The 27668-nt window shown below is 35.3% G+C and overlaps 1 protein-coding gene across 1 annotated transcript in view; it reads left to right on the top strand.

The window, feature by feature from the left end:
* SNTG2 (syntrophin gamma 2) overlaps positions 1-27668 on the top strand; it is a 269954-nt gene that overhangs the window by 233386 nt on the left and 8900 nt on the right. Inside the window, exons 13-15 of the mRNA XM_086745017.1 lie at positions 980-1051; positions 5648-5857; positions 24070-24162. Coding sequence (XP_086601143.1) covers positions 980-1051; positions 5648-5857; positions 24070-24162 — 375 coding nt within the window. The remainder of the gene's footprint in view (positions 1-979; positions 1052-5647; positions 5858-24069; positions 24163-27668) is intronic.

Genomic DNA, 27668 nt, shown 5'->3' with positions numbered 1-27668 from the left:
TTTTTTCCTTTTGGAAGGACGATGGGAACAGGACAAATCTACATCTGCCCTAGTATTTTAAAACATCCAAGTTACTATTAGATTCACCAAAGCACTTATCTCTGTGTGCTAAAAACCTCAGAGTTATAATTTAGTCAAATTGTTCATATATCTATACAGCCATTCCTGTGCATTCACTGAGAGCTAGGATTTTACTCTAAAATATATAATCAAAATAATGTGCATTCCCCTTGTATTTTTCCTATGTATAGATTCTTCTTTTTTTTTTTCTTGAACAACATAGGCTAGGTACTGTTTGTAAAAGAAAACAGATTACCACATTATATCATGAACTAGAATTTAGGGAAAAACTTCAAATATCCTTCTAACTGACAAGTTTTAACAGCATATCATGTCAACAGGATAAAGTACTGAAATCAAAAGAAAACAGAAATTAATTTTTTTCATATTTATCATTAAGCACATCAATGACATTCTTCATTTCAAATATTGCAGTCACATAGTTCTTTTCAATTTTTAATAGAAATATTAAGATACTGGTGCCCTAGTGTATGTAAACTCAAATTTGAATTTAAGAACACATCTTGGTCTGTTAATTGTAAGATTTTTTTTTTTTTAAATTGAGAGATGAAGTTGAATGTCTCTGGGTTTGAGAGTCTGGGTTCTCTGTATTAGCATATTGGAAAATAAATATGCTTATGTAACTCACCACAGAGATTACCAAGAGGTTTCTGTCATACTGTAGCAATAAAGGGGAAAAAAATCAATGAAATTATTTATTACTTTTTAATAGCAAGACTCCTGTAGATGCTGTTTCTGTAAAAATTTAATGCTATTTGCATTTTCTCTAAATGCTAGGTATTAAATGTAGTAATGTGCCTATATTTAGAGCATCCAGTAGAATATTTTTAATTTTTTTCATCTGTACATGATTTTAGAACAAAGAATGTATTGTTAATATTTTCTTTTGATATTATAGGTAAGCACACTAGACTGGGTACGAGCTGAAAAAATCTATAACCTCTGTGAGGTTCTATTTAAAATTCACAAGGTAGGTTTCCTAACAATTACAATGCTATTATTTAGTAAAGAACACTTGTCTTTTCTTGTTAATGATAAGCTCAAGTTAATCTTAACTAGAAATAGCTAACATTTAAATAGTTTATCTGTTGTTTTAAAAACCTATGTAATGGCTAGTGCACTAGCTAGGTAAGTGTAAGAGAATATGGAAAATGAATGAAGCTCCAAGTGAGTAAGTTACTAAAATGCTTCCATACTGAAGAGAGAGATTTTTCAGTATTAGAGCTGGTTGTATGATGTACAGGTGAGACACACAGCTAAGCATAATGAAGCTGGATGTTGCATTTTTCTTAGTGGCTCAAATGTTTAGGTGAATGTGAAGAATGCTCTTGCTGTAATTCCTTATCTATATCAAGATACTTTTATTTAATTTCTGTAATTAGAAGTATAAAATTTTGTCCATTTTAGGTCATGTATATTTTGCAAGTTTTTTAGTAGATTTTACCTTACAAAGGAAATATGGTGCATTTGTGTACCACAGAATTCATTTTTTTTCCACTTCCTACAGACAGCTTCATATTTTCTGTTTAGCTTGTCCCAAGCAAGGATTTTGGGCACAACCTTAGCAGTCGGTTTAAATAATTGACTTACAAAAGGTATTTTCTTATCAGATGGATTAATTTAGTTCTCTACCAGCTAATAAAAAAACTGCTTTGCAGATGAGGTAAGGCTAGATGAGAGCCTGCTTTCCTAAGAGAATAAAACCAAACATATTATCAGGAAAAAGAAAAAACAAAAGATCAGTCTTTTCAGATAAAATACTGTTTCACTGAAAAATTCTGAATTAGCTTTGTTCTCAGTAGCTGCTGTCCTCTCTGCTGTTCCTCCTTTGACCATGTACCTCATTGTGGAGAAGGAAGGTTGTTGCTTTGTACCTCTACTGCTCCTGACTTAACATTGCACCGAAGGAGAACTGCTTAAGGGAGTGCTACTTCTGGATGTATTTTCTGATGCAACACAGTTATTTATGACAATTTACCAAAGGAAAAGTAAAAAAAAAAAGAAAAAAAATCATAGCCTGGACATTAACATTCCATTCCTCTTTACTGCCATTTTCAGCATAAAGGGGAGTTCTCTGTAGCGCTAAATGACCGAATTCTTCCAGGAACAAAGTTGCAGGGAGTTCCCGTGTCTTGACTGTTCAAACTACTTTTTCCAAACTGACTTTCAACAATATGGGCATGTTTCCTACACCTTTTTTTTTTGCTGATTGTGATTAAAAAAAAAAAAAGGGAGATAAAAACATGATGAAGTTACAACCAACTGAGCAAGGAGCACACAGAACTTGAGAGAAATTTAGAAAAAAATAGCTCTCTAACATAAGCTGAGGTCTGTGTTTTACAGATGTGTCAGTCCTGTTGAGCTGTCAGGTTTGCAGCCCATCACTGCCTGTTTTTTCTCTGTTGTAAGTGTGGTAATTCTGGAGTTTGGGACTTGAGCTCAGCTCTGGAGCACAGGCTGCAGGAACCCACATCTTGTGGGCATAGCGTTATTTCAGTGTGACTATGTCTCCAGCTGGGTACGCATGGGCAATTTAAGGTCCTGCCCATCGCTGAGAGAGCAGCAAACAGTAGAGGCTCTGTCTCAGCTTATTTGTTCTGTCTCCTTAATCTTTTTTAACATGTATTTTCTCCTGGTAAATAAGTCAGGCAGCAATGAAATATATATTAATTATGACTTTTGAAAAGTTTTTGCTATGGTTTGGGCTTTGTTTTTTTTTTCTCCTTGAAATGTTACTACTGATTTGAAACTCAGTCCTTCCTTGAATATTCTGGTGATTTCAAGGACAAACGATCCTTAAAGCAAATTCTGTTATACTTTTTCATCTAGAAGAAGAAGTGGGAAATAAACTACCCAAAATTAATCTCTTTAATGTTCTTGACATTTTATGAAATGAATGCTTAATTGCCAGTCTTCATGAATATATTAGCTAAAGTGCAAAAGCTCAAATTCAACACTTTAACCTCTTTTCTGTTGATTCTTTGGTATAAATGACAATGAGGCAAACTGAGCAAATCCAAAAAGAGAAAAAAAAATCTTAAAAGATTCAAGTTTTTACATGGCAGACTGAAAGATGAAATTTGTTTTGTAAAAGCTGCTGTTTGGGGAAGATGTTCTTAAGGATTTTCAGAAGCTGGTTAGAACTAGTGTAAAGCTGTGGTGGAGAGTGCTGTTGTGTCGTCACGAAAGATGGATTTTAAGGCAAGGTGCACTTGTTACTCATCTATTCGTAAGCTTCTTGTATATGTTCATTATGACACAAGAATTAAACATGGAAAATAAGAATCCAATATGGAAAAGGCATTTTAAAACAAAATGTTTGCTCTGTTTTAGATGTGTGTGTATACATACATACATACATAGAAATACATACTTTCATATACAAACATGCATATGCAAGTATATGAATTTAAATTAATCTGTATATCACATACTTGCATATTCATGGACATTTAGTGGTAACAAACACATAACTGAAAACATCCTCTCTTTTATCTCATGTGTTTCTTCCTGTGCCTTGCCTCATAATCCGTATTTACTGGAACTGTAACTGAAAACTTCTGTTTCCAGGGGTGAGAATATTAGCTGCATTTTTTAAAGCTACATGTCTTAAAAACATTTTACTTTATTTTTTCCCTAGTATCTTCACATTTTCACATGCAAAGTAAAAAATATTAATATAGTAGTCTATGAGCCAGGATGAGCAGTATTGAGTCTTGAAGCAGATGTAGGTTTAATACCTGTTACTCTGTGGCTGCTGAATACCAGATGATACACAGGTATTTTGTTCACGTTCCTTTTCACCTCTCCAAAGGAGCATCATAAAATAACCTTGAACTTCCTCAAGACTGTTCTCTCCTCAAGTTGCTGCAGGGCCATTTCTGACAGCAAAGTGCTATGTGCCCTGGTGGCATTATGTACTATTTCAGAGGTGCCCCACAAAAAGTCCTTAGCTTAATAGACTTGAGTAAATTGCACAAGGTTACATTTGACAGATTTATATTATTCAGTAGTTCACCATCAGTTTCCATCTGAGTATTTTGATCCTATTTGTGAGTAGGAGAGCAGTACACAGAGGAGGGGTGTGCTAACAAAGCGTTTGTTTTCTCTACTTTTCATTACTAAAAAGTGGATCTTCACTGCTGTCCTGCAAGGGCGGTTGTGAGTGCATCTAGAGTAGGAGGAACAAAAGACCCTGAACATTTAAGCATTTATTTATTTTGTATCGAAATATTTTACCTAACATTTGGATGCTCAAATTCCAGTTGTTTGTTTGTTTCCATGTGCATGGAGTTTCCAGCTATAGCCTCAATAGGCTATGACAGACTATTAGAAGTTCTGCAAAAATAAATTCTAAATCTTCGTGAGGCTTATCTTGACTACAAAATCTAGGACTTGTGTACCACCGCAAAGCTGCATTCTGGTCTTTTCAAAGCCACATAAGTCCAGTCAAACATGACTGCTTTTACCTCAGATCTACCTGACTAGATTTAAGTCTCCTAAACCTCACCTGGAGTGCAAGAGAAAGAAAATTCTGTTTGCAGACAACTTTAGAAAGTAAGAAATAACATTTTTTTTTGTTCTTTCAACCCATGTCACCATATAGAAATTGAGTTAGGAAAAGGCCCTAAATAATAGAAATTTTTAAAAAATACATAATTTGGAAATTCAGTCAGTAAAAGTAATGAAATGTATAAGCAGTAGCTTTTTTATTTAGTTTTCTCTTTCTCTATATTTATGTTAATCAATGAAGTCTTGAAATATCAGAGGAGTTTTGTGTAATAATTTGTTTTCATTTACAAAACTTTCTGTTACAGGGATTTTTTTTTTATGAAAGACTACTGTGAAGTTTCTCTTCTTCATCTTGAAGGTGATGGAAGGATCTCACTTCACTCCTCTTGTAGTTGTAGAGCAGCACTGGCAGCTATTAGGTGACATTTGAAAGGTCACATTGTCATTTCCAGAATTAGCCCTTCGGTGCTTGATAAGTTCATAGAATCATAGAATAATTTGAGTTTGAAGGAACCTTCAAAGGTCATCTAGTACAATCTCCCTGCAAGAAGCAGGGACATCTTCAACTACATCAGGTTGCTCAGAGCCTCAACCAACCTGGCCTTGAATGTTTCCAGGGATAGGGCATCCACCAAATTACTGCGTTCCTTGGTGTTTAGCATATTGAAACCCAGTTAGAACACAGTAATTGTATTCCCCTGTAAAGCTGGTACACAACACTTTAATTGTATTCAAACAATTCAGGGTTTTCCTTCCTTTTCACTGTAAACAACATATTGCTACAAACTCCTTTTAAATTATATATGTGTTGCTTAGGTAGCTTTCAGATTATTTTGAAATTATAGAGGTAGCTCAGATTACATGATACAGAGTGAAGTGAATAATATAATAGGCAAAGAAAGAAGTTGTCTTTGAAATTATTACTTAATTCTCAAGGTAATTATTAACATAATGACATCACATATCCAAGTACCCATGACTTACAGAAGACAATGTTGCTTTAACTGTTTGTTTTTGCTAGATGAAGAATCACATACTGAAACATGTCTTTCAGCTCTGGCTTGCTGATGATTGCTGGCTACAAGCAAACTTGTATTTAGGTATTCATCAGGACTTTGATCTTGAGGACCAGAGGCCATATTGTTTCAGTGTTATGGTTGGACATGGCAAGAGTCATTATTTCAATGTAGAGATGGGCAGCGAGTTGGCAGTGTGGGAGAAATCATTTCAAAGAGCGATCTTCTTGGAAGTCCAAAGAACAGGGGTAAGTAGTGAATAATTTAAATCCTGGAGCCATTTCATCAGTAACATAACTGTATCAAATTTTTAGATAAAGTCTATGTTTAATAAATGCATCAGATTGATGTGCTCCGTGACTAAGGATCTGAGTACACTTTAATACACTGAAGGTTTCTGAAAGCTTAATCATTCACATCAATATTGGTATGTCAGTGACTATGTAATAACAGTCTATGAGCATGTTATGACAATTTGAAACTTGGAAGTTGACCTTGATTATAACAAACTGGAAGTGAATACATTTTACCACTGGAAAACAATTTATTTGGAGATTCTTTAGTCCACCTTGAATATTTTCTTCCAGAAAGCTTATTTTCCAGTCACATAAGGTAAATTTGTTATGTTTTACATAATGGCTCTGTTTTCAAAGAAGAGATATTTTACTCTTACACTGTTAATTGTAAATTGGGGTTGTCCTTGTTAACATTGGAAGAGTTTGAAGACTCAGCATAAAAGTGAGATGAAAGTTTGTCGTGGTCTTAAATTCTCAAAATTAAACAGATTGTCACTTTCTAATGGTGACACTAATAAAATTCTCTCAAGTCAATTATTTTCTTAGATCTGAGAGCGCACTTCTTATTAGGTGGTTTTAAATTTAAGATCAAAACTGCTGGTATAGTTATCTAAATGTGGGTGTCTACTAGCATTGTCGTGACTAAGTTCCCATTAGAATCCATGAGTGGAGTCCAGAGAATAATTGTGCTTTTCCTAAAGGAGATACTTTATTCTAAAGGAGATATTTTGTGGTGTGAAGACAGAGAAGTTATATTGATTTTGATTTAAGTTACAGCTTAAAGCACCTCTATGCTGTTATATATACAAATTATTTGCTGAACATCTAGATCCATACTCCGAAGTGAACTGGACCAGTGGTATGGCAATGTATGGATTAAGAGTATAGGCCTTCTCCAAGTAAAAACATATTTAGACAGTTTAGCACAAATGCAAGCTTCATCTGGTGTGTTTGGGTTTGCAAGGACCTCCCAGAGATGTTTACAATAGCAAGTGCACTGGATCACAGCATTGCATTAGCACAGCTTGCAAAGAGGAGGAGTCCTAGCACAGATGTTGAATCAGGTCTTCTAAATTTCCCAATCTCTGGCATTCCTACTAGTTTGCAGACACTATCTTAGAACCCTTCCAATTCTGTCTTTGGACTGATGGGGTAACAAAAAAGATTGTGTAATGGTCATGCTGTTGCTTCTGCACTTCTGAGAAGGAATGCAGTTCTTCAGAAAATAATTAGTTGCTCCTGAAAAAATGCTAGGCATCACGGAGGGATTAATAATGCATACTGAGTGTGCATTAAGTATTTTCTCACATGAACTCTTCAAGAAATTTTGATACAACTGTTTGACTAACCATTCAGTTATCCTATTTAATATCTGTATAAAAAGCAGATGATATATAATTAAAGTTAAATATAACAAGGGTGGAGATTAGCTGGTTCTGTATCTGATTGGATTTCTGAAGTAATAAATCTCAAAGTAGTTAAATCTCAAAACTTGTTGTTCTTTTACATCTTAACAATCTTAAGGAATGATTCTTTGCTTGTGGAATGATCTTTTGTCATTTGAGTCCAACAATCTTCTGGACACATGTCACAGAAAAGACATTAAGATTTCTTCCGGCTGTGGTTTAAGCTATCTGAAGCCTCCAGGAGAGGCATTCAATTAAAATCCTGATTACAGTGTTTAAGTCTCCATATATGTATTCCCATATCTTATTTTTCTCTCACTTAGTTGCATACATTCAAGTTTGTTGTAAACCACTATGTCAGTAGAATGCAAAGTGCTACGGTCACTCTCCAGCAGTGAAAAACTTTTAACTTCACTATTTTCTTTCTTCCTTCAAAATATAAATGCTGCTTTGATCGCCCTTCTTTTCAGAAGGTTATCAAGAGCAGCATGAATGAGATGCAACTTAACATTACATAGATTATTTCAAGACATAAAAAAGAACTGGCATTTCAGTATCCAGAAAATTGAAGGTTATCACCAGTAGGTTGGATTGTCCATAAAAGTTCTTTCTTTTGGAGAAGGACCATAATTGCAGTGGGAAATTAATTTTTATTTATAAGTGATTGGGCAAGATTCATGCTGGACGTTAGGTTGCATTGTGTCATTTCAGCCATTCTTATTTAAGCACGCCTTGGTTCTGATTACTGTTGAGGGTTGTTAGGATGTGGTCTTTGACAGAGTTTTTGTTAACCTTATCCTGTACGCGTTCTTTGTGTGTGGTGTTTCTTAAAGAAGAATTGTATTTCTGAGAAGATTCTGTTCTTACACAGTTTATGAAAAGAAATGCTAAGGTACAATGGTATGTTCAAATGTGCTTTTGAATTTTATCTGCCCACGTTGTGTGATATTTTTGTACATTTCCTCTGAAAATGATAGCAGTGTTAAATGACAGAAAGAATGCAATAAAGCAGGAAGAACTCCTCCTCACAATGTCTTTCGTCTTTCAGCTATCTTAAAGCCGTATTTCAAGCTGCAAATCCTTACAAAAAGGATTCAACCAAGAAACTGTGAAATTTAGTGGCCCTAATGAAATAAGTCTATTTACAAACAATGAAAGCAAGAAAGCACGTTAAATCCATGTGCTAGAAATATCTATGTTTGCTTCCTAGAAAAAAAAATATTTTAGTTGCTGATGGCATAATTTGGACAGATGGAGGCAATCAAATTGAAATAGAAGTAAGGCAGGAAGGCAGTTGAAAGGCAGAAAAAGTGCTGTTAAAAAGTATTTCCATGAGGTTGATAATAAAAGTCAGCATTGCAATGGAGGAAGGTAGGCATTGAAGTCTTCTCAATCATAATTACAAGTTCAGACATCTCCTACAAATCCCAGCAAGCCTCTCTGTCTCACCTGGAAGATCCTGGTCAGTACAAGACCAATTAATGATGCTCAGATGAAGTAATTTTTCTTTTTATTTTTTTTTAAGTTTTTTACAGAGTAGACAGTCTTCAAAAATAAAAGACTAGCATGTTTTCCAGATCTCTTACTAATTCTTTGACCCTTCAGGGTACTCTTGTCAGTACTGTGGGATTTTATTCCTTTTTTTTCAACATTACCCATTTAAAGTTACTTTCTCAGTATTCTTCCCTCTCCTCAAACTACTATATTCAAGGAGAATTATCTTGACTCATCTGAGTCTTCAATATGATTGTTAAATTAATGCAGAAACATCTCAATAGGATGATTTGGCAGTCTGGTGAGGTCCCCAATGACTGGAAGAGAGGGAACATAACCCCAATTTTTAAAAAGGGGAATAAGGAAGACCCCGGTAACTACAGGCCGGTCAGCCTCACCTCTGTGCCTGGCAAGGTCATGGAGCAGATTCTCCTGGAAACCATGCTAAGGCACATGGAGAGCAAGGAGGTGGTTGGTGACAGCCAACATGGCTTCACCAAGGGCAGATCGTGCCTGACCAATTTGGTGGCCTTCTATGACGGGGTGACTGCATCGGTGGACAAGGGACGAGCAACTGACATCATCTACCTGGACTTGTGCAAAGCTTTTGACACTGTCCAGCATGACATCCTTCTCTCTAAACTAGAGAGACATGGGTTTGATGGACGGACCACTTGGTGGATAAGGAGTTGGCTGGATGGCCACACTCAGAGAGTGGTGGTCAACGGCTCAATGTCCATGTGGAGACCGGTCACGAGTGGCGTCCCTCAGGGGTCCGTGCTGGGCCCGGCCCTGTTCAACATCTTTGTCGGCGACATGGACAGTGGGATAGAGTGCACCCTCAGCAAGTTCGCCGACGACACCAAGTTGTGTGGTGCCGTTGACACGCTGGAAGGGAGGGATGCCATCCAGAGGGACCTTGACAGGCTGGAGAGGTGGGCCCATGCCAACCTCATGAAGTTCAACCAGGCCAAGTGCAAGGTCCTGCACCTGGGTCATGGCAATCCCAGGCACAAATACAGGCTGGGCGGGGAATGGATTGAGAGCAGCCCTGAGGAGAAGGATTTGGGAGTGCTGGTGGATGAGAAGCTTAACATGAGCAGGCAATGTGCCCTTGCGGCCCAGGCGGCCAACTGCATCCTGGGCTGCATCAAGAGAAGCGTGGCCAGCAGGTCGAGGGAGGTGATTCTCCCCCTCTACTCTGCCTTGGTGAGACCCCACCTGGAGTACTGTGTCCAGTTCTGGAGCCCCCAACACAAGAAGGACATGGACCAGTTGGAGAAGGTCCAGAGGAGGGCCATGAAAATGATAAAAGGGCTGGAGCACCTCTCTTATGAGGACAGGCTGAGAGAGTTGGGGCTGTTCAGCCTGGAGAAGAGGAGGCTCTGGGGAGACCTGATAGCGGTCTTCCAGTACCTCAAGGGGGCCTACAAGAAAGATGGGGAGAGGCTGTTTAGTAGGGCCTGTTGCAATAGGACGAGAGGTAATGGTTTTAAAATAGAGGGCGGTAAATTTAGATTGGAAATTAGGAAAAAATTTTTTACGACGCGAGTTATAGAACACTGGAACAGGTTGCCCAGAGAGGTGGTGGAGGCCCCATCCCTGGAAACGTTCAAGGGCAGGCTGGATGAGGCTCTGAGCAACCTGATCTAGTTGGGGATGTCCCTGCCCCTTGCAGGGGGGTTGGACTAGATGACCTTTGAAGGTCCCTTCCAACTCTAACCATTCTATGATTCTATGATTCTATGATTTGGATCTTCGGGGTCTTCAGTCTTGTTTAACAGGAGAATAGAGAAGGATATTGCAATAGCTTTTGGTAGTGGATGGAGGAAAGAGTAACAGTACTACATTTCACTGTCAGCTGTAAAAAAAAAGTTGGACTAACTGTTTTGGCATCTGGAAACTTTGTACTTGTTACATGGATGGCAAAAGACGGAGAAATCTACTTCACAAGATGGAATAGTATTCAGGAGACTGAAAAAAAAAAAACCCATGCAGTGGCAAAGTCTGCAGTGTCTCTAAAAATACCTGCAGTTGGTGTGTAGTGAGGAGACATGGTTACATACTGTCCTCATTTATCTAGCAACTTTTAAACACAAACAAAAGTTTTCCCTTCATGTTTCCAGCTGTGGTGCAGATGCTGCAAGCTTTTTCGAATCATCATATAGATTAATAACTTATTTTCATGAAACCATTTACTTTTATTGGTCAAAAGAAAAAGTTGTTTAATATGCATCACTGCAAAAATTAAAATAGGTCAGAAGTTGGACTCCACTCAGTCATAACAGAATAATCAAGAAGTTTTGCTGCATTGTTATTTTCTGTGCTTAAAGGTAAGTACTTCTTTCTGTTTTGTTCTGTAACTCAATGACTCATCTTGATAGACAAATAAACCATGGAAATAAAAATATAATATAGAATTGTTGAGGACAAGGATATGAATGTATTGTGCTAAGAGAAATGTTAGCAGTAAAATTCATGTTCCTGGAATGATACAAATTCCTCCTGTAAGGAATATACATTAAAATAACAAAACAAAAAAAAATCACAAGTATTGTAATAATATTTTACTTATCTATGTCATGTGAACACTATTGGAAATCCAAAACCAGTTTATAATGAACATAAGTGTGTGATGCAATTATCCTGTGTTTTCCCTTCTTTGTATTTCAGTCAACATGTGTCTGCTTCTGTGGATGTTTTATCTTTTTGCATGCAGTTTTAACATTTACTTATTTTCCGAAGAGTTAACAGCAAAACATTCTCTGTAGTGAGATACTTGATGTAAAACATGTAAGCCAGAATGGCTCATTGTGGCTCAGAATTGCTTGTTGATTGTGTCTGTTCCTGGATAAATGCAAAAATAATTATTGGGAATAATTGTGCATGCAAACCTGGAGCTTTGTTTCTGTAGGATTCTCATTTCAATTTTCCTTCTACAAATACTGTGCTGCTGAAAGACCATGATTAAAATCCCTTTAAAAAGAAACAATAGTTAAAACAAATGCAATTAATCAATAAGTTTTCTGTTTTGTAAGAAACAATGAATTCCTTTTCAATACTGATTTGTCCAGCAGTCCAGCCAATCTCTGTTTTCATCTGTGAGCATAAGCAGTATTCCACACTTACAAAAGATGACATGCATGAGAGTAGCACATCTTACAGCGTCCTTAGTTCATCACCTTCCTGTTCCCAACTTTAACATTTCCCTCTATAGACTTTATGTTCTTCAGGATGATCTATATGAAATGCTTGAAAACATAAAACATAAAACAACCATATTATTGATTATTAAAACAAAACAAAACAAAACAAATCACATAATTATTTTGAAGAGGTGGTTTACACAATATCCTTTCCTCAGCTTTGTTTCTCTTTCTCTTTTTGCTTGATGGACTATCTCTGATTAAGTGGCTGATCCTGGTTACTCTTTGACAACTTCTCTTCTATTAATCTTTTTAAATTTCCTTGTAATATCTTGTCATAGATTTTGCTAGTTCATCAGTTTTAATTCATTTCTAACTCATTCATAATGTTTTCATCTGAAAAAAGATGAAGTGGTCGACACTTTGGAGGGGAGGGATGCCATCTAGAGGGATCTTGACAAACTGGACACGTGCCCATGCAAACCTCATGAAGTTCAACAAGGCTAAGTGCAAGGTCCTGCACATAGGTCGAGGCAACCTCAAGCACAACTACAGCCCTGAGGAGAAGGACTTGGGGACGTTGGTTGATGAGAAGCTCAACATGAGCTGGCAATGTACGCTTGCAGCCCAGAAATCCAACAACATCCTGGGCTGCCTCACAAGAAGCGTGGCCAGCAGCCCGAGGGAGGTGATTCTCCCCCTCTACTCAGCTCTTGTGAGACATCACCTGGAGTACTATGTCCACCTCTGGAACCCCCAACATAAGAAGGATGTGGACCTGTTGGGATGAGTCCAGAGGAGGGCCACAAAGATGATAAGAGGGCTGCTGAACCTCTCTTATGAGGACAGGCTGAGAACATTGGGGCTGTTCAGCCTGAGGAAGAGGAGGTTCCAGGTAGACCTTATAGCGGTCTTCCAGTACCTCAAGGGGGCCTACAAGAAAGCTGGAGAGGGACTTTTGACAAGGGCCTGTTGTGATAGGACAAGGGCTAATGGCTTTAAACTGAAGCGCGGTAGGTTTAGAATAGATATAAGGAAGAAATTCTTTTCTGTGAGGGTGATGAGGCACTGGAACAGGTTGCCCACAGAAGTTGTGGATGCCCCATTCTTGGGAGTGTTCAAGGCTAGGTTGGATGGCGTTTTGAGAAACTTGGTGTAATGCACGATGTCCCTGTCCATGGCAGGGGGATTGGAAGTAGATGGTCTTTAAGGCCGCTTCCAGCCCAAACTATTCTGTGATTCTGTATTGCTTTCCATGAAACATACAGTGTTTATTTTACAAATCCTTTCAGAATCCATACTGTTGACAGGGTTTTGTTTTCATTTCTTGTTTTTCTAGTAAATGTTTATGAGTCTAAAGTTTTCTTTATAAAATTTATCCATATAATGCTTCCCTCTCATCCCTCTTTTGCAGCTCAAGAAATGATCTGTGCATTCTCCTTATTCCTACAACTGCTTGTTGTTTGTTTTGGACTGTTACTTTTACTTGTGTTTTTCTGTTTAAAATGTTCTGCAAGGGTTCACTAGGACTCACTTAAAACATAAGGAAGTTAACGGATTGCTTCCAACTGATTCCAGCTGATTCAGGACATCAGTATTTTTTTCATAATTACACTTCAAAAGCATTGAGTTTACTATGTTCTGTAAAATATCAATATAGTGACTGTATGCATACGTGCTACTATCTAACCTATCATAAGTGATAATTAGTTTATAACATAAAAAGTAATGCTTATATTTCAAGTCACGTAGTTGCTTCTGTGATGTGTAAATTCACTTATAATGATGAGAGATCAAAAAGAAAGAACTGACATTTTAGAAACCTACATTTTCACCAAATTAAATGGACAAATAACTCCTGTATTTTGAGCAGTTCTAGAAAGAGCTAAAATTAATTTATGTATTTGGACTTTTATTCTCATTCCACTGGAGATAACAGTAAACTCCTCATGATTTCAAAATTAGAAGCCAACTGGAGAAATTCTTTACTGAGAAGTTCAAATGGCTTCTAAACAGTTTTTTGCCACTGAACATCAGTGCATATTTTAGCAACATTCCTTTATATATGCCTAAAGGTGAGTGTTAACAAGCCACTGAGAATGTGAAAAGTGATGTGCACTGGTCAATGATGTGTATTCTTTGCATTCGCACTGTATAGTGGCCAAGCTGCAAGGAAGTCCGAAGTTAGCCCCATCTGAAACTATTTTTTTAGCGTGAAAGGTACAAGTCCAATTTAAAATTTTGGATTTAGAAAAAACTGAAGGAAGGGGTTTGTGATGTTCCAATCCAGGCAACCTAAAAAGTTTAGTTCTTGGGCCTCCTACCTTCAACGTTACACAGAAGGTGTTTACTAGTCATTCTCCAGTGGCATTTTGAATTGATCCTATTACAGCTCAAGTTAGATGTAATCAGAATAGATTTTAGAGACTGTGTCCCCACTGGGTTTTGGACAGATATTAGGTATGTTTCCACTCGTCTTTCTATCACAGCTAACCTAACTCTTCCAACTAGCTGATTTCTGAGATGCTCAGACAACTTCAAGTGTCTCAGTAATTCTACAGTCAAAACACATACTCATTGTTTCTAGACATCTTTGGGAATTAAGTGGTGCTTGAGAAACGGTAGTCTAAGTCACCCTCTGAGACTGAGCAAAAAAAAAATACACCTAAATAAACAAAATCTAGCAGAAATTAAGCAATCTGAATAAGAAGTAGTTGTCATTTCTGTCTTCTCAATCTATTAATTATTCATGGTAAACTGAGAGGATGTGTAAAACAGGATTGGTTGATCACAGTGTAATGCTTCTAAGCTCTAAATAATATATTTAAAATGCAAAAACATTAAATACAGTTGACAATGCTATCTTAATTTTATATTCTGTTATGATGACAAATCATGTGAAACAAAATTATATATAGGAATCCCTTTAAGAATGGAAACACCATCATATGCTAATTTCAGAACTAAAGTCTGAAACAAACAAATAACCAAAGCAAATATCCTCCTTAAATTCAGGTGACCTACTAGATAGCAGTTAGATTAAGTTAGATTTATAGAGTCATTAAAGATACTTATCCGTTTGTTACCAGAAGCACTCGGTTTAATTACACAATTAGGTTATAGATTGTTTTCATTATGTACAGAAAGCTTATTAGAATTCCAGTTTAACTGATCATCTTTAGAAATACTATTAGATTCTAATTCTTTTTCACACTGATGTAAAAAACCCACCATTCTCAAACACTAAGAAAGATGCTGAGAACTGTATGGATTAATTGTTAATACATTTGTAAAAAATGATTAATAATTCAACAACCAGATGAGAATCAAGCAATGCACCAATTGTAATTTTTAAAAAAGCAAAAGAATGTACCAATTTACAAGGCTATTGAGCAAAATCTTGTTTACATATTCTGTATTTTAAACATAATTAATATAAAGTGTTGATGTTCATGATGCTACACCAGTATTTCTATAAATTATTCTTATAATTATAAATTATTCATATTGAATGGGTAAATACAAAGACTTTTATGTATCTCTTAAAACATTTATGTTTATTTATAAATCCAAAGATTTAGATAACAACTATGAAGTGTGAGTCTAGTTTTGTTATTATTTTCCAATCTTATAGACTTGACTAAGGATGAAGCTATTAAAGCTGTCAAAAAGTTGCTCTCATGGAATTTCAAATTTATAGAATAATATTACTTTAGAATTTTGATATTTTATTTGATATTTTCAAAAGTTACTGTTCCCTATTATTCTCCACTCCTGATTCCTTTATAAGATTCAGGCAGAAAAACAAAATCCTAGTCCAAGCATCATTGATTCAGAACTGAATTTTGTATTCAGTAATGACTCTTGTTGATATTTGTATTTAAAATCCTTTTTCAACTGCAAAATTCCAGAATTTATAGATCACCAGAAAAGAAAAAAAAAATGTTATATAATAAACTTTTTTTAAAAAAAACCTTTGCTGAAGTAAACCAGTTCCACCAAGATGAATAGTCGCAGCCTGATTACTGTGATTGCTATTGACAATTTGCCTCAGGTATGTGGAAATATACTTGGGACAATCTACAGGTAGGAAACTGTTAAACATTTAAGTCACTGTTGTATCTTGCTTTTTTTTATGGAAAAACAAGTTGCTACAAAACCACAAAGGTGTTGCTCAGGCACAGAGATGAGGATGCACAATCTGTTCCTGACATAAGACAAGGCTAAAAAATTAAATTGACATTTCACTGCTAGAAGATGGCCACTGCTAAGCTGCTGGCCTTTGATTTTGTTCTCCTACCTCCATTTTTCTCACTACCTTTTCCTACAACCAATTTAAGCCATAGTCTGCCAGTTCATCAGAGGAGGTAGCAGGGGTCTTCTTTCTTCTGTCGGATTTATGTTCATATTACAGAGAGAATGCTATGGCCATGAATAGGCATCCATATCTGCATTATCTGCTTGTCTAGTGAAGTAATAGCTGAACCTACAGTGGTTTAGGAGAAATTAATTGACCTATCAGTCTTGCTATAGGAACACAATTCCCTGCAGAGGACCATTTGCTTCAGACCACATGGAATCATAGAATGATTAGAGTTGGAAGGGACCTTCAAAGGCCATCTAGTCCAACCCCCCTGCAAGGAACAGGGACATCTCCAACCAGATCAGGTTGCTGAGAGCCTCATCCAGCCTGGCCTTGAATGTTTCCAGGGATGGGGCATCCACCACCTCTCTGGGCAGCCTGTTCCAGTGCTCTACAACTCTCATGTGCATGTAGCATGTAGCTCTCTGTGATTGTGGTCTAATGCTCAGTCCCAGTTATGCTGAAGTTTTCTGAAAAGGCAGTCTGTCCAATGACAGCTCTACAAAGACAACCATTTTTGCACTTAGCTGCTATAATGTCATGAGCACTACAAATTATAAATAGCTTAGATCAGATAGATATTTATTTCAGTTAGAACAGCTCTTGTGTGGCAGGAATTTTACTTATGTGTGCGGCTCATTGTAATAGATGACCTAAAGGCAAAGTTTCAAGTGTAGCAGTATCCAGAGAAAGCTAGCATTTAAAACACGAATATATTAAGCATAGGTATTATTTTCTAAAGCACTAAGCAATGAGCTAGCACCACTTCTAATGAAATCAATAGCAGCTTGCTTTGAAATTCAATGAAAGTATAATGAGCCATTATTTGAGTCCGTTGAAAAACCTTACTTTTAGTGCCAGTGTCTCTCTTGCATACATATATGCTGAACCAAAGATGTGCACAGATGTTTAAAAAAAAACAACTATAATGCCTTCTTGAAATCATCAGCTTACAGCACCATCTTTTATAGGAAAATGTACATTTTTATACTAATACTCACTCAACTATGTAAAAAAGGAGTCATTTCAGGGCATTAAGATGCAATTCCTTTGATTGCAGTAACTGCAGGTCTTGAAGGAATGTACAAGATTTTTAATCAGATCTGTTTTGTTTCAATAAAGTGGTTTTAATTGTATCTATCTATAATTATCACAGTTCTGTAACCTTTTAATTGTGATGAATTCCTTAAAGGTATGTCCAAATGAGTGGATCCGTCACATTTTTTAAGTTAAGATGGTATTCATTCAGTCACTCTCACAGAAATTATTTCATGGATCCTTTTGCACGTTTATCTGGAACAGGAATATGCCTGAGCTTCGAAAGTCTGAATGAAATTTCCAAAAATTTCCATGCTTTTGATGAATGTTGGATTTCATTGTCATTTCATTTTCTCATATGTAATGTGGATTCCGAGTGAGAAAGCTTTCAGCGTACTTTATAAGTGTCTTGTGAAAGTTTTGCTTTAAAAAAAAAGAATGATATATTATGTAAAATATTTTATCCTAAAATAATCACAATTTTTGAATATGAGAAAGCCAAAGTATGTGCATTTTTAAATTCAACTATTTTGGAATTTTGGAGAGTTTAAAAAGCACTTCTGTTTAGCACAAGTAATTCTACATGAAAAGACTGTTGAAGAAGATTTTGCAGGCTGTCTTCAGAATTAAGGAGTTTAATTTTGTATGCCTCCTAGTACACTCTCTGTGTGTGGGCTGAGATACATTTCTAAGTACAATCATAACAACTCTAATTGCTCTTATCATCATCTCCGTGTCCAGCTCTGAGGTTTTTTTATGCTAAAAGTGGAATGTTCTAAAAAGCTCGTTCTTGACCTGGCTAGTCCCATATGAAGGCTTTTACCAAACTATGTTTTGGTAAATACATTTGGTTGGATGCATTAAGAAATCTTACGTCACTCCTGTATGATTTAATAGCTTGAAAAAAAGCTGCTGTATAAAGTCTTAATGCAAGAATCTGTGTTCCAAACTGTCTGCTGTATATTTTTTTTACCTTCACTGTATTTTAAATGCTGTTGTGCATTATTTTATTTTTAATGCATAATAAAAGAGCACATAATTTAGGTCCTTCTGTATTTCAGGCACTTATGTTCCTCTGACGAGTCCTACAAAACTTCCATTTTTCACAGATGCCCACACTGACAGAAAGACTAAAAAAAAATTAAATGTAATATGAGTTGAGATTTGTTCTCAGAAACAATAAGGAAAAAAAGTACCAGTGATATTTGGATGATATTAAAATTTTATTGGTTCAGATTGGCAACCCTAGAGTCTTCTCTTAATATGATTGAAATGTTGACCAGTAATTGATTTCTAGGGAAAACTCTTACAATTAAATTCAACTATTATGTTAATCTGCCGTTTAATAGAGAATGATAAACAAGTCACTTCATATACATTGAGCCCATTAGAATTCCACTCTCGCATCAGTGTACAATTCACTTTCTTAAGTCTTCATGAGATCGTGGACTTTGTTGAAAAGTCAACTCCTTTAATGGGGAAAAGTGCTCAGTTTAGGGTATTACTAGTTGTTCTGTTTAATTTTGATCTGCATATGGCTAAGCTTTAATTATTTTTTTTACCTTAAATAACAACAGGCAAATCTTTTACAGCTCAGAAGAGCTTTGCCATTAACTTTAATAAATTTTGGGGTCATCACTAAATTAAACATGCTAAATGCATGCATTATTGTTACTGGCTTGTATCTATGCATTGGTAGTTAACTATAAAAAAAAAAAAAAGAAAAAGACCAGAACCAGATTATTATGACTGTTTTATAATATGTGAAGTGAGTATTGTTTTTGCTGAGCAGATAAAACTATATGTTCTCATCAATTGTGTTATTTTACATGTAAAAGGGCTGACTTGTCCTGGAATATGTTCCACTTGTTTTGGAATATATTCCAAATATCTATTCAGTAGATTAATAAAATAATGTTTATTTAATTTTAATGGAAATACTCACTTGTTCTAAGCAACATCAAAGTTTTATTAAGATTTTAGTATATTGATGGCATACTATTTCCACACAGAGGCATGGATATGGTTCTTGCCCAAATGCTTTACTGTCTGGTCAGTTTTATAATTTAATTTTAGAAAGTATGTGTTGAATTCTATAACATCAGTATAGTGAGAAATAGTGCCTATACTCCCACTTAAATGTAATAAATCTTTACAGCCCATCTTAGAGCAAAGGTATGTATATATATATAAAGTTGTTGACAGAGTAGCAGGGGAAATGTGTAGTTTAAGCAAAGTGTAACAGTATTGTTTACTTTCCAATTGCTTTTTGGAAAACAAGAAAAATAATTTATATGCCAAATTTGTATTCATTTAGAATAGAAGACTAGTATTTATTTCTGTATTTTATCTGATCAAAAACACTAGAATTCCTGTTCAGCAGAACATAGCTGAGTCCAGAATTAATGAATATATTGCATATGAATGCTGTAGTTAAAGCAAAAGTGAGGTTTTTCTTCATGCAAGATATTAGTTAACCACAGTGTAGCCAGGCATCAACTGAATTTTTGAAAGTGTAAGCCTGATGAGGCATTAGGAATAACAGCATTAGTTATAAAAGTGAACTTCATTAAAAGGAATATACACTATGTCATCTTTCTGTGTTGCCCCATACACGGGCAACATCACTGAATCTCATTTGTTCTATAGAAACTTTGTTTAGCAAGGAAATAAAGAAAATCTTAGGAAAGGGAAAACTGAAAAGGTTGGTAACTGACCACCCTGATTTTTTTAAAATGATATAAAATGGTATTTTTTTACTATGAATCTTTGTTGATAATCTCAGAATATAACATCTCAACTGACTTGCTCTCTTTCACATGAGCTACCTCTGGGGAAGGGGACCCAATGTGCAGGCATGGACAAGGGAGGCAGAGTACATGTGCTCAAGACTGCTCAAGATAGGTATTACTAGTATGTGCAATAATGCTAATTAGTGCAAAATGATACGAGTATCGCATGGTACTGTCTACATTTACAGTGCAGTGCTAGCATAACAGTGTCATGCTGGCCACCACAAGTCTTCCCAAACAAGCAGCTGGAATATCCATTGGTTCTGCAGAATAGCTCCAATGGAACCTGCCATTGGGAGGACAGGAGCTCCAGGATCCTGAAACAGTCTGCTAAACGAGGACGATAGATCAAAGCTGAATTATTTCGGGGAAATCTCTATGTCTATGGGAAGGATAGTGACTATGTATTAGTCATTGTAATTATTAAGCCCTCTCAAGGCCTGGGAGGACAGATACCAGTGTCAATGATGGACCAGTGCCATGCTTCTGAATAGGAACAGGAGGTTTAAGAGATTCCTTCTATGAATGAGTCAGAAACACAGTTCTTCCCCTATTTTGACAGTCGTACTATCAACTTATCAATCTTTTCATGAGTTAAAGGTATATGATACTGATACTTGAACAAATACACAGATAAGAGTTTTGTTATTGTCTTTTATTACAGATAATTGTTCTACAGATCATTTCACCATTGCTTGAAAAATATTAAATAATTTAGAATGTATAGTACAATTTTCTGAGCTGTTGTGGTTCAGGCATGAGGCCTTCCTTTTAAGAGCTAAATTTTAATACTTTGACCAAAGAATCTCATCAGGCTTAAACTCCCAGCCTACATCCCCATAATTTTCAGATTTATGAAGATAAGACATAGAAAAACTTTTAGTTCTTGTCTGGAGCAGTGCAAGCCAAAGATGGTTACTATACCAAATTTGCTAATGTTTTGAATTTTCATACATATATGAGCTATGTCAATTAACATTGACAGCTTCTAGCTTGTGTGAGAAGCTGCTAGAAGTTTCCCCTTTGTCCGGTGGACTTGGCTGGGACTTGGGCAGACCTGTCACTGGCCAGGGCCAAGCTAATTGGTGGCAGTGATAACACCTCTGTGATAATGTATTTAAGAAGGGGAAAATAATTAAAAAAAAAAGGAGTGCAGAAGTGAGGGCAGAGAGGGGGAGGCCGTCTGGGCCCGACTCTGCTTGTCCCGGCTGCAAGAAGTGGAGAGGAGATGAGATGTGAAGACATTCCTTATTCCCCCCCATGCTGCTTGGGGTGGGGGAAGAAGGTAGAGATAATTTGAAATGAAGTTAAGTCTGGGAAGAGGGAGAGGTGAGGGGGAAGTTATCTTTGTTCTCTTTCTCATTATGCTGCTTTGATTTTATTAATAGTAATAAATAAATAGTTTTCCCCAAGTCTGTTTTTCCTGTAATTTTAACTTTAAGGATTTCTGCCTGTCCTTATGTCAAACCTCAAGCCTTTTTTTTTATATTGTCTCTCCCCCATTCTCTCGAAGGGTGGCGGGAGTGAGTGAGAGACTGCATAGCTTGGTCCCAAGCAGGGTTAAACTACGACAGATGGGAAAGTATTTTCATACATATCTTAAGGTTGATAACCTTGTAGCTTCTCATCTACCTCTACTTACAACCCCCAAGAGGGTTTTGATCAGCTAGTATTAGACTTAAGCCTGGAAAAATCTAATTTCCAATCAGTAAGGAAGATTTTTTAAATAATCTATTTTCCTCTGTGTGGCTTAAACTGTGAGTTCTCAAGCTGGCTAAAATGCAGTGCTGTTTTCTTTTCTGCAAAATTCACTAAAAGGCAGTTAAGCTGAGATTTCTTATGTTAAACTTCCATGTAAACAATTGCAGACAACCAAGAGTGTACAGGAAGCTTATTCCAAACGCAAGAATGAAAAGGAATTGTGCTCTGTACTGGTGTTAATGAGTGGAGGTGGGAGTCCTTATTACAGAGCTGTCTGAGAAACTTGTTCAAAGTCATTGAGCGAATGCCATAGGCAGGCTTTTAAATTTATACAGAAAAATTCAAACCAATTCTATTGTAAAGAAAAAGCTGTTAATGTTTTGTAAGTACAAACCTTATATATTTATGTTTATCACAGTGAAAATGCAGCATATGGTTTGTCTCTTGTATTTGCCTGCAGATAACTTCCAAACCAGTTTCATTATTTGCAAATATTGACTATTTGTAAAGTACGCCTGGCTAATTATTTGTAAATAGTTCATTTTAGTATTCATCATTTGTGGCTGAGCAATTAGATGCTTATTCATTGGAGGAATTTAATTTAATGTTTTAAAAATTACTTTGCTAAGTCAGAGCTCAGCTAGTGTAACCATTTTAATTGGAAAATAATGGAAAATAAGTTATGACTGGTGCCTAATGACACCTTGTAATTACTGAAAAAAAAATGTTGGGATATTTAAATGTCATTCTAGTTGAATATCAATCACTGAAATGTTTTTAAATGACAAATAATATGATATTTGAAGATCAATGAGCAAAATAATTTATTCAGAAATAATATATATCTCTGTCATTGTTGAGCTGATTATAATACTAATCTGTACTAATAAATTAATTTAATTCCCAGCCCTTTCAAAATCCTTTATAAAATATAATATCTGCAACTCAGAAATACTTATTTTAGTATAAATATTTTTAATAGTGGAATGAGGAACCTTTGCAATTACTAAATACAGAAGTTTTAGATTATACTAAAAATCTTTTTAAAACAATTAAAAGGACAATTTTCAACCTAAGCAAGTTTATTAATGTTTTCAGTCTCTTCTAGGCCATTCTTATGTTAAAATCATTTTTGGAATTTAAAGAAATTATCTCAATACAAAAATTTCATGTAGACAAATGTCTTAAGCGTGAGGCAACATTGCAGTTTATGAAATATCAATGAGAGTAAAGTAAAAAAAAAAATTAGCTGAAAAAAAATCCAAGATTTCGTAAAGCACAAGGGTATCATTTTTAAAATGGCTGGTAAGGTGAGGTGAGGAAAGGCTGGAGGTGGGATCTGATTTCTACTCACGCTGAAGGCAATGGGCTTTTTGCCATTAACTGTGAATGGTGAATGTCATCAAGTTGTTTCATATTACATCAGCAGCAGAAGCTTTTTCTTCTGCCTTCGGAATCCATCATATACCCAAGTTAGCTAGCCTTAAAACATGTGTAAAGAAGGTTAATTGACTTTTTACTGTAAAGCTTATTCAGAAGTTTAAACAGAACTTTTGGATTTTGTTAATAAAACTGAATTTTTCTTTTTAACCTGTAAGGTGATCAAATAATTGGTGTATATATAGACCTGTCTAGCAAGTATCAGTGCTAACTAATGAGTGATATTTATTAGTTCTTATTACTAAATTACATTAACTAACAGTGTTGCAGTGAGAGTTTCCAAATGAAAAAAATGTTGCAAAATTAAAAAGTTTAAGTCAGACAGAGAGGTAAAGTAGATAGATAGCTTTTTCATAATTAGATTGCAATCACTAAACATTTAGGCACTCTTACCCACACATTTGCTGGAAATTATGTCAGAAGTCAATTATAAATCAAGTCTAATCAGTTTTTCAAAACCTTTGAAATAGGTTTTTGAAACCTATTTTGACTTTTTTTTTGTTCTGTGTTCATTTTATAAGGAATGATTTCCAAGAATACAGTATTTATTTTCTGCAAGAGTGACTTGAAATATAGAAGACCTCCAGTTAATGTCCAGCTGACAGATCGGATACTAACCTACATTCAGAGTTTTTTGACAATTTTAAAATGTAATAATGTAAAGCACTAACAGTGTTGCCAGTTGAATATCTTACCACATGAAAAATGCTTAAAATACTATTTTTATAAGATAAATGATGATGATAGTTGTTCTCTCAAAAATCATGCGCTTTTTTTTTTCCAGTCTAAAACATATATGTGCAGTTGGCAAGGGGATACCCTGTGTTTCACAGTTGACTTTGCTCTGGGATTTACCTGTTTTGACAGTAAAACAAAGGTAAGAGGAAAAAAAAAAAGAAAATATAACTCTGTTTTGTTTTAACATTGTTGACATCAGCATTAATCATATTTTTTAATGTTGATCAGTAATGGCAATTTTTTATGTTGTTGTTGACTATTTCTTCCTCAAACGTGATGTATTTTTTATTTATACAGCACTACTGAAATGTAGTTAGTTTGGGGCTAGAAAGGGACAAGTATATTTGTTCCTTAGCATGTAAAGACAAATTTTGGAGAAAGATCTAAAAAAGTATTTTCCTTTTCAAGTAATAAAAGCAAAGAAAGGTTATATTTAGCAGACAAGTTGGTTTCTTAGTAATGAAGAAACGTCAAGATTATTAAAAGATTACCAGTCATGAAAAAAAAAAAAAAAAGAGTCATCTGATTCTATTTGTTTTGAAGCTCTGGATATAAAGTAGGATTAATTATTCTCCCATCATAAGAAATTTAGGCTATATCTAAAATGAACAGAACAAGGGCAAATGTATTTCAAAGTCATAATCTATAAGATTAAATTAATTCATCTTGCAAAACAGAGCAGCTGAATATAAAGTGCCTACAGGGGATGGTTTATGATACATGCCAACTTCCAAGCTTTCTCTATAATTTACTATTTTATCTATAATTTAAAGTGTTATTTAATTTAAATTATTTTAAATGAGTTTATACATTTGTTTACCAGTAGAAGTAAACATACATTCAGAAAATATTTCTGCCTTTATAGAGCTTTACAGTAGAAGGTCTGTGCTCTGAAATATGGTCTTCAACTCTGAACTGACAGGATTTTTTAATATATATTAAAGAAGTTCAGTCAGTCATTCTGAGTTAAGGGGAAATATACTGCATTTTGAAATATTGACGCAGGATTTAGGTTTTCTGTGTTGGTATTTTGGGGCCAAAATGCACAAGTCTTTGTGCACAGAAATGATGACCAATATAATTGTTATTTGAAAATTTAGACTAATTGCAGTTAGTGTGCTACCTTATGGGGTGGCATAAAATTTCAGGAAATATGTTTGCATACCTTTCTCAGCCTCAGGTTATGATACTGCCTTCAGAAATTGTACTTTTTTTGCACAATTGGACACATTTTGCCTGTAGCCACAAATTAACTATAGAAAGTAATCTCATTATTTTATTTATTTTAAATTTGAAGATTGATTTGATGTACTCCCACCTTTAAACTTCTTCCTTTATAAACTTCTCTATTGATACTGCTTTTTACATTATCAGAGCCATAGTTCAAATCTTGTTGCTACTCCATTCAGTAGAACCAAGATATTATGCTTTGAGCCACAGCTCCTACCTGCAGTATTGATGATGAGGAGGATTTAGATTAACCTTTGTTGATTACCTAATGAGAAATAGAGAATAACCTCAGGCAGATTGATTCCGTTGTTAAAATGTAAAAATTCTAGAGAGCTCAAAACATTTATTGTTCGTCTGTGTGAGAAATGACAATGTCCTCTGCATCCTGAAGCCTGAGTAAGGCAGTAATGGGTGGCTTCTGCAGTTCTTCTCATTTCCCATAATTGTCAGCTAGATTTGACTGTGTTGCCCAACACTCATAGATTTTTCAGAATATTTCCTACCAACAAAATAGATTTTGAAGTGGTCAAGCAATTAATAGTTCATTAAGAACACAGTAACTTTGCTGAAAAACTTAATTTTTCCTGGAGATAATGAATTTCAAATTAAAGTCACTTATTGATGCAAAGAATTGTCTTTCACCATAGCACGTGTTCATACAGGCTTATTAAAATGACTGCAGTCACCCGTCTGTCATACAGCTCTAAGCATGGATCTCAAATTTTGGGCAATCAGCTTATGTGCTAATTTAAAAAAAATATTCTGTATTACAGTCTGTAAAATAAGATAAAAAGGGCCTTATTATTACAAATGACAAAATAAAAAGAGCAAGAACATTTGCTTAGGAGTTTTAGTGTCTTTTAGAAAGCTTTTCTCTAGAACAGTTTTGAGGGATTCTTAAACTTATTTGAAAGAATTACTTCATTTCATATATGTTCTGTTCCAGGGTCATCATGGGCTTAACTCATTCAGCTTTTACCATTTTGGGCCCATTACAGACATACTTTTGTGGCCTGCAACTGCTTTATAGCTGATCATAGAGATTTTTTTTTTAACTAGTTGTCTTGGTTGGTTTATCTTCCCTATCCTGTGCCTCCAGCTCCTTGTCCAAGATAAAGGGATCCCAGAGTGTGCATTTTCTTCCACCTTCCAGAGCCATCTACTTCTTCTCTTTTCCACTCAGTGTCAACTGTTGAGAGAGATGATGACTCCAGTAATGCCTATTATTGCTGAATTGTTCCCAAGTTCTTGTTTCATCTCTACCCTAGCAGTTATATTATATAGTAAACATGTGTCTATCCTCTTTAGATCCAACCTCATTTAAGCTTTGAATACTTTTCAGGTGATCTAATTAGGCCCTCTCGACCCAGTTAAAATCTGTTCATGAATGTAAAGTTTAAGCATCATCACAATACTGTAGCATAGTTAGATTTGTCTTAATCTGTTACATTTGTCTAAGTCATTTACATTTATGTCTGCAGGGAACCAGGAGATGGAATCAGGCTTTTTGTGCCTTCCATAAACACTTTTTTATTTATAGGGCATTCCCTTTCAAACAATGAGTAGGGCTCTAAAGACCACTGATAGAACTGGTCTACACGAAAAAAAATATTTTGCAATGAGGTATGTGGGAAAATGGAATGTAGCAAAATTTTCTCTGTGTGTTTATGAAAAAGCCTTCATAGTATTTAAGTTGTGTTTCCTCAGCAGTGTCCAGAGACTGAATCACATTTCAACCAGTGCATAAAATTTTCATTAAGATTATATGCATTAAAGAAGTATCAATTGGAAGTCTGGATATAAGTTGTCAGTTTGTGGGGTTTTTTAAGCTTATGCATTTTCAGACGAACAATAGAAAACGTTCAAATAAATACAGAAAATGACATAGGTTTCAAAAATAATTTTCCAATATTTATTTTTTAAAAGTATCTCCATAACTATTAAAACACACCTGTCAATCTAGGATTTGCAAACAGTAGTAAGATGCCATGCGTAAATGTGTAGGAGACCAATAAGCCTAGAATTCCTGTGATTTATGAACAACTGTGTAATGTAGAGTATTTTTTTTTTTTGTGGTTTGTGACACTACATTCAATAAGAACACTTTTGGATTCCTATAGCTTATTTTATCTGAGGATTTCAAACCATGTTACACACAGTAAATTCAGCTATGCAATATCTACGTTATGCAGATGAGTTAGCTGAAGTATGAAAGATCAAGATAGGGTATGGAATTGTGTTCATAGTGAAACTGATCCTCATGGATCTTTTAACAATTAAGCTTTTGCCATTGATTTTATGTAGGCAACTGAGACATTTACATTTTAGATAATTTATAAATAATTGTTTAATTGGTGAATATTAATACTGTATATTTTGCTTTCACATATGACACAGAGCTGTTCATTTTATTTG

The sequence above is a fragment of the Chlamydotis macqueenii genome, chromosome 3, assembly GCF_036417535.1.
Source record: "Chlamydotis macqueenii isolate bChlMac1 chromosome 3, bChlMac1.mat, whole genome shotgun sequence".
NCBI lineage: Eukaryota > Metazoa > Chordata > Aves > Otidiformes > Otididae > Chlamydotis > Chlamydotis macqueenii.
This window is presented reverse-complemented; position numbering and strand designations above follow the sequence as displayed.